Source organism: Eptatretus burgeri, chromosome 11, assembly GCF_056783735.1.
Source record: "Eptatretus burgeri isolate ZD-2024b chromosome 11, Ebu_testis_v1, whole genome shotgun sequence".
Classification (NCBI taxonomy): Eukaryota; Metazoa; Chordata; class Myxini; order Myxiniformes; family Myxinidae; genus Eptatretus; species Eptatretus burgeri.
Genome location: NC_140971.1, coordinates 95,542,679 through 95,551,109, shown reverse-complemented (window position 1 = coordinate 95,551,109; position 8,431 = coordinate 95,542,679). Strand labels below are relative to the sequence as shown.

Here is an 8,431-nt window from a genome sequence, read left to right as displayed (position 1 = left end):
AATCTAATCAATTCATCATTGCATTAAAATATATACTTACACAAAGTTCAGTCACAATCCCATCACTTGTTCACAAGTTGGTATGGTAACAGAATTATTTACATATTAGGACTTCTGACCTTTGATCTCTTAACATCGTAATCTAATCAGTTTATCGTTGCATCAGGACACACACTTGCACCAAGTTTATTTTTGATTGTCTATCGTCTGCCTCGATCCGAAACAACAGAAATATAAATGGCAAACAAGTGAATCTTGCAGTCAAAATGTCGATTTCAGCCGTTCTAAAGTTATCACGGTAACAAAAACCTATCACGGATGGACGGACGGACAACACAAAAACATAATGCCTCCGGCGACTTCGTCAGCGGAGGCATAAAAATATGGTCATCAAGTATTACTTATTTATGTGCTGTAATTGATTAATTAACATTGTACATGAATGTATACAAATTTTAATTCAATTAATTTAAGATTTGAAAGTCATTTGCATTGATATTGCACTTACCTGAATACGATGCAATGGAGCTTTACATAGTGTAATCAACATATAAAATGAATCCTCTCCTTTGCCCTCTATATCTGACTACCAGACAACCTTGCGGTAATTAACCCCATCAAGCTCCTCTGCAATTAACTCGAGCTGGTGTATCCATCATAAATATAATTCCATTTTGCCTTGCTGCCATTGATTTTCACGTGCACGTCAATGGATCTCAATTTCAACTTTTAAAGACATTTAAAGGTCCCATGACACCCAAAAGTACTGAAATTGCATATATATATTGTTGCAAATTTGCGCCCGCCGGCATGCGAACGGCCACGTAACTCGAATCGCGGCACGTCGCCCACCGGACGGACAATTCTGTCATGACCCTCTCGGAACAACGCCGGGAGCTAGTCACGGGTGGGCCATTCGACCTCACCAAAATCGTGGAAATCGGCCACCTGCGTATGATAGGGTTGTTCGCCAAACTCGACCTACCTAAGTACCCACGCGGATGCTAAACCGGGCGATCGTACCTCGCCACAGGTCGACTCCGGACACGAGCCACTTGGGCGGCACATTCCGTACTATCGGGATAATCGAGCGGTGTTATCGTCGACCTGTACGGTTCAGATTAATTACCGGGATGTTGCACCCACTACGAACCCCTTACGTGATGCAAGATGGAGATTCAAATGGAGAAAAGACGAAGCGAAACGGGCACAGTTCAACAAGCAAGCATTTTATTACGCGACACAAGGAAAGCATGTATAGTACAGCCATACAAAATGCACAAAAAGCAAAGGCAAGAAGAAAACAGTTGACACCTACCCAACGCGTACACACAGCAACACTTACACAGTTTTACTTCACAGACGGTGCCAACACACATTTACACAAAAGCAAAAGAAGGAAGCCACCCTCACAGACAAGGAGGCAGACAGGCCTGTAGGCCAAATGTGCGCGGGACCTAGAGGAGCGGCCAGGTCCGCGAGACCGGGGAGGTCTTACCCGCGTCCTCGTGACGCGTTGGCGGGCAAGCTGCAAAATGTCCGCGCCGCTGTGCCCCGACTCCGTGCCCCTGGCACCACGTTTGGGGTGGGGGAGGAACGGGGCCCCCTTTGCACTATCTCAGCGCGGGGGAAACGGAAATTGTTGATGCCCTGGGGGAGGGGAGTGGCTGGCTGGCTTGAGTCCCATGACGAGACGAGTGATCCCCCACACCGCAACCTCGTCGCCGACCGCCGTCCTGCTTTCCTCGGACCCGAGCTTCCTTGCCCCGACCCGCCGCCTGCAGCTCCACCGCGCGCACTCCCCTTCTTCCAGCTCAACTCTCAACTCCGCTCCCCAACGCTCAATGCTCCACACTTCTCGCTTCTCTCTCCTCTCACCACTTCCACACTCTCCTCGCAAGTCGCCTTCCGCTCGCACCTTTATAGCTCTCAGGAGGCGCGGATATGCAAATTCCCGGATCAGAACGCGATTGGAGGCCGGGCCACACTGCCCCCCCCCAGGTCAGCCATTGGTCGGGCAAAAATAGGCGTGAACCTCCCCTGATCATAAAATTTGCATAGACGGACATGGACGGAATTCTCTGTTATCACCTGTCTCTGTTATCATCTGAGCTCAAGCGTTTGGACATCGGTATTGCAGCACTCTGAGGTTCATAGACCGGATTGTGGTGAGATCATGGCGGGTGGATACACCTACTATTGGTCTGGTCGCTCTGATGGTTGCCATGCCCAAGGAGTTGCTGTAGCTGTGACCAATAAGCTGACTCAAATGATAATTGAGGTAACACCGGTCAACGAGCGTATTATGAGATTAAGGATTCGTCACTCCTTAGGTGTCGTTTTCCTGGTCTCTGGAAATGCTCCGACTGAGGCGAGTGATCTCACCGTGAAGGACGCATTCTTTGCCACGCTCGAGTCTGTGGTTGATCAGTGCCCCAGACGAGATATTATTCTAGTCTTGGGAGATTTCAATGCATCGACTGGAACCGATAGGGATGGCTTGGAGACATGTGTTGGTCCCCATGGGTCGGGAACTGTGAACCAGAATAGCACCAAGTTCCTTGACTTTGCAAGAAGTTGTGGACTTACGGTGGCTGGTTCATGGTTTCAGCGCCCACAAGCTCATCGCTGTACTTGGTATTCCAATGCTGGCGGTGTGGCAAAGGAGATTGACCGTGTGCTCATTGATAGTCAATGGAGGATAATACAGAACTGCAGGGTCTACCGGAATGCTCAGTTCCTCAATACTGACCACAGGCTTGTTGTAGCAACTCTGAAGTTATAGCTTAAATCCAGGAGAATGGTACCATCCCAGCCAAAGCTGGATTTGGCAAGCTCAAGGATGAGAGGGTAGCTGAGGAGTTTGCAAACAGGCTGAGTGGGGATTTGGGGGGTGGTCTGTGTGCTTTGGGGAATTCTGAAGAGTTGTGGAGTGCCTTCAAAACCACCATCCTTGAAGTCTCCGGGAGATGTCTTGGAACTCACCATCGGGCGAAGAAGAATTTTGTCTCTCAAGGGACACTGGATACCATTGACCAGAGTCGCAGAGCCAGGCTGAGGGGGTAGAGAATCACCTGTGATGAGGTGATTCTCATCCTGCTTACAGGGGAATTCACAAATTGCGTTCATCCAAGCTCGTCCCTCGGTGTACTGGAGTTAGAGCAGAGGGTGATGGGCTCTTGAGAGTGGAGCCTGAAGTGAAGGCCTGCTGGGCCAGTTACTTTGAGCAGCTGTACCAGGCTGATCCACCAGCTGTCGAGTTGGATGTCAGCAGTGTTACAATCCCGATTGCTGACCCTCCAATCAATTGTGGTCCACCTTTGTTTGTGGAAACAAAGGCTGCGGTAAACCGGTTGAAATGGGGTGAAGCTCCAGGGATCTGTGGTAGCCATGCTGAACTTCTCAAGGCTGGTGGAAATGCTGCACTCGTGTCGTTGCATGCAGTTCTGTGCTCTGCCTGGAACACAGGTATCATTTTTCTGATGCTGATCCTGCTCACCAGATTCTCTCAGCGAGGGAGCCTTGTGAGTGGAGGAGGCCGATCAAGTGCCTCATGGTTGCAGCGGGTTGATCAGCATCTCAAGAAGATGGGGATGGCCAGAGGCTCAAGGAGTACCGGCGGAAAGTGGACGCAGTGACGCGGTACTCTGGTGCATTGCTCCCATACCTGACCTTACCTGATCAATTCAATCAAAATCACATCATGAGTTTATCGAGAGAGTATTCAAAATACATAGTACTGACTCAGGCGGTTTAATTGAATACTTATTGACAAAAGACATTTCAGCTTTTAATACTTCATTTGTAAAAATTTCCAAAATCATGTTTTCACTTTGTCATTATGGGGTATTTTGTGTAGATCGGTGACAAAAAATCTCAATGTAATACACTTCAAATTCAGATTCTAACACAACAAAATGTGTCAAAAGTGGAGGGGTGTGAATACTCTCTGAAGGCACTGTATGTAAGGGTTGGTGTACATGAGGTTAGTTGGGGGTTGTGGCAGACATCATGGCTGGAGTACTCTCAGTAACGATAAAACGTTATCGGATTCTCAACATCAGCTACCTTCCTATACATGTATACTTTGTTTGCTTTATATACTGTACTTGTTTATTTACATCACCTGTTTTATTACCTCTGCCACCGATGGTGGAAGGAGATTATGTTTTCACCAGTTTGTGTGTTTGTTTGTGTGCACGATATCTCAAAAAGTTGTGGACGGATTTGGATGAAACCTGGTGGACAGGTTGGGTGTGTGACAAGGACGAACTGATTCGATTTTGGTGAAGATCGGGATGCGATAATTTTCTCAGTGATTCTTCACCATTGAGAGAAAGGGCCAAAAACGATAAATAGCATTATATCTCAAAAAGTTGTGAACGGGTTCGGACGAAACTTGGTGGACACGTTGGGTGTCTGAAAAGGACGAATTGATTCGATTTTGGTGAAGATCCGAATCCAGATCCAGAACTGGTTGGAGTAAAATGCTCTACCGAGTGTCCTACTTTTTAGCTGTTTTCATCATGTTTAGCATACGGAAGAAGTCCGAATACAAAGCGGACGCGACTCGGCTTTGCATTTTCAGATGTGTTCGAGTTTTGGATATGTTCAGAAAGAATGATGGGATGGGAGGCGGATGGGGAGAGGAAAAAATAAAATGTCCCTTAAATCGATTCGACCAGTTTCCTCAAAAACTTGCAACGAAGGGAAGAGGCCCAAGAGATCCGATCTCAGGCAGATTGATTATGAGCTCCAGTGCAAACAAGGACAGACGATAATTTGGAGCACTCTCGACAGACTGCGGAATGGCCTTCTGTGGGATTGGCTTTCCAGGAAAAAAAATGCATGCCGCTTGCTCGCAACTGTATCACCACCCTTCAGTGTACAAAGGTCCGGTTGTTGGATAAGAGCGGAATATGTGAGGGGATGAAATGAAGGCGATGAATGTCAAGATATTCGTGAACGATATGCCAGGTGCTGTTCATTTTGACAGATGCGGAGATTGTAGACCAATTTACGAGAAAAAAAAAACAAACAAGAAAAGTTTCAAGCGCTCTCTAAAGACTGCGAGCAACATTGTCGCCTTCAGCAAGATCAGGTCTGCAATAGCCATGTGAGCAGATGAAGAGCAATAACAAGTTTGAAGGGAAATTTGACAAGATAATATCCAGAAGGGGTTTTTGAAGAGTGAAGCATGTTCCATCCACTCATTTCGAATGAGAACCAGAATACAAACTTAAAGGTCGACCATTGAACAGGGAGGGCTGTGTGCCAGGTTGCAAAATATAACATCACCAACAACACCCCATTGTGAAATGACACCATCTTCATTGCTACATGTCAAGGTGAGTGAACCCATTCTGGTACTATAGTGTTAAAGTAGGAGTTGGCGATTGTCAGAGATGCCATAGAACCATTAACAAGGGTAGAAAACATCATCGTTTTGGATTGGGGACGATCTCTGATGATGATGAACAGCTGTCTTGAAGACCTGGAAATAAGAATGACATTGAAGAGAATGTGGAAGTTGGTTCCACAATCAGGAGAAAAAAAGGAATGAAACCGTGGTGGTGAGCAGTGATCCTGGATTTAGGTAGTTTAACCAGAAGCGGGTTGGTGGTGGACCGTGTGTGCCCTGCACATGTGAAACATGGATGGGGGGGGGGGGGGGAGAGCATGAAAATAATAGAGGGTGCAACACAAGAAAAGAGACGGAAGAAGACAGAGAGACCACCGACCTGTCAGCGATGACGTCATGATAGACCCATAGACTCAGCTTCATCGCGGGTTTCCATGGCGTCAAGCTGAGCAAGATGTGAGGCGGGGGAGCCAGCCCAGAGGGGACAGCAGTACTCCATCAATCTGTGAATGAAGGCCTTGTAGGTGGATTGGAGTTCAGGTATGCCAAGGAAAGACTGTACTACAGAGGATGTCCAGTCAGCAGCTAGCTTTGGAAGCGAACTTTGAAATGTGGTTTACCCAAGAAAAGATCATGGCTGATAGTGAGACCCAGGAATTTCAATGACTGAACTTCCTCAAGAGGTTTGTGAAGAAAGTAAATGGGGGGTGAAATGGGGGTGTTGGGGGGGGGGTTGTCAGACGGTCCTTTTGGAGAGAGAGACAGTGAGAGCATGAAATTTGTCAGTATTGAAAGACATATTCCAAACGTATGACCAGTTTGTGATTTTGTCAAGGTCTGAAAAGAGGGAAGAGGCTGCAGCCTGCCTGTGTGAAGGATGTCAAGACACAGGGTGGAGTCATCAGAAAATTGACAGAGGATTTTCCAGAGATTTTGAGAGATCATTGATGAAGACCAGGAATAGGACTGGGACCAGAACACTGCAACACTGCCTTGGGGCACTCCAGCCTTGGTCAGGAGAGGAGATGAAAGGATTCTGTTGAGAGCTACACATTGGCTATGAGAGTAGAGGAAGTCAGTGAGCTATGTGTAGAATTGGCCTTGGATGCCATAGGCAGAGAGTTTAGAGAGTAAGGCAAGATGCTTGACTGTATCAAAAGCACGAGATATGTCCAGAGAGACGGTCCTGATCTTATGTCTGACATTGAGGACCCCCTTCCATTGTAGGGTGAATAAAAGCAGCATGTCCAAGGTGGAGTGACCTGGTCTGAAACCAAACTGGTCATCTGAAAGGAAGGATTTCATATCAACTGAGATGATGGATTCCATGACCTTGCTGATGATTGATCGTAAGCCAATTGATCTATAGTTGAGGGGATCCGTTTTTGCACCTTTTTTAATGCAACGTAGTGATGTTGGTGAACTTCCAAGCAGTTGGAAGGTCACCGAGTGCAAATGACAGGGTGAACATGGCAGAGAGAGGATGGGAAAGAGCAGCAGAGCAGGATTTTAGGACATGCGAGCTGATGCTGTCAGGTACAGTGGCAGAGTCATCCTCAAGGGATGAAAGAACATTCTCCACCTTTTATAATGCAAAAGGCAGAGTACATAAGCAGTTGATCACGACAGGGAAGGATGGGTTCAGAGAGTGAGGGATTGGGGACACAAGATTTGGAAGCAAACACTGAACTGAAGCAGTCTTCTCATGAGCGAAGTCGCCTGCGATGCCATTTGAAGAGAGGGTAGGGATGGAAGGGGAATATACTCCAGAGAAAGACTAAACAAGGTGCTACCAGATTTTAAAGGATGGAGACAAGTTTGGAAGTTCAATCTTGAGGTTGGATAGATGTTGTTTTCTGGTTCTCTTGAGAGTGGACACACACTTGTTGCAGGCTTTTTGGAATTATCTGATGTTGTCTTCAGTTGGGTTTGCTTTCCGGGAAGAGAAGGCAAGTTGTTTCAGAGAAACTGCCTCACCACAGGATTCAGTGTACCATTGGCAGGAAGAGTGGTAGGATAATTGAAGATGAGATGGGATGAATCTGTGGATGAGAGAGAGAGACAGGAGATATATGAGATATATGAGATATATGAGATATATGGGGAGAGGCGGAGAGGCGGAGAGGCGGAGAGGCGGAGAGGCGGAGAGGCGGAGAGGCGGAGAGGCGGAGAGGGGGAGAGGGGGAGAGGGGGAGAGGGGAGAGAGGGGAGAGGGGGAGAGGGGGAGAGGGGGAGAGGGGGAGAGGGGGAGAGGCGGAGAGGGGGAGAGGCGGAGAGGCGGAGAGGGAGACGGAGACGGAGACGGAGACGGAGAGGGAGAGGGAGAGGGAGAGGGAGAGGGAGAGGGAGAGGGAGAGAGAGAGGGAGAGAGAGATTCTATGGAAGAACGAGTTGACATCAGGTACGGTCAATATCGGAGACCAGTCCCGAAGAGAGATTGCTGTATGTAGTCCTTGCCAATCTGCCTGAGTGAACAGCTAGACTTGCCAGCATTAAGGCAGCTCTAAAAATAGCCAGAGAGATGTTGACTTTCACAAGCACATGATCAAATGACCCAATTGGAAGTGGAAGAGCATGAATATTGCTTGATGATAAATATAAATTGTAAAACTTTCAAACGTGCTCTCCTGACAATGCTTTTAAACTCTTCACCACTCAGTAACTGCTTTCCAAAGAGTTACAGGACATCACTACCATGGAATTTTTTCTAATGGATCGACATCATGGCCTTACCCTGGAACCCGCAGCTATGCAACACTCGGCGAGACGTAGCCAGAGACGTGGATTGCTGTGGAAGACCTGAACGGCTTCAACGAGGCACTCAAAAGCAACCAGAGGCCGGCCAGTCTGCAACAGCAGCACGCCGCAGTTGTGTAGGACCTCGTGGTGACAATCAGCAAGCAGTGTGCACAATGGGCGGCCCGGCAGCTTTTCATCTGAAATGACGTGTGCGGACAACACAAGGTATGAACACACGGTGAAGCTGGAAGCATCAAGATCACCTGATACCTGAACCAAAAATAATTGTTAAAACGACTGTACAGTCAATCGTAAGCAATTGTCATAACC

At 47.5% G+C, this 8,431-nt stretch overlaps 1 protein-coding gene across 4 annotated transcripts in view; it reads right to left on the bottom strand.

Annotated features, from left to right (window-relative positions):
• The window catches only part of CNOT10 (CCR4-NOT transcription complex subunit 10), a 114,396-nt gene that overhangs the window by 59,408 nt on the left and 46,557 nt on the right, over positions 1 to 8,431 (bottom strand). For all 4 annotated transcript variants that reach the window (XM_085847486.1, XM_085847489.1, XM_085847488.1 and 1 more), the window contains one exon: positions 8,096 to 8,298. In XM_085847486.1, coding sequence (XP_085703612.1) covers positions 8,096 to 8,298 — 203 coding nt within the window. The remainder of the gene's footprint in view (positions 1 to 8,095; positions 8,299 to 8,431) is intronic.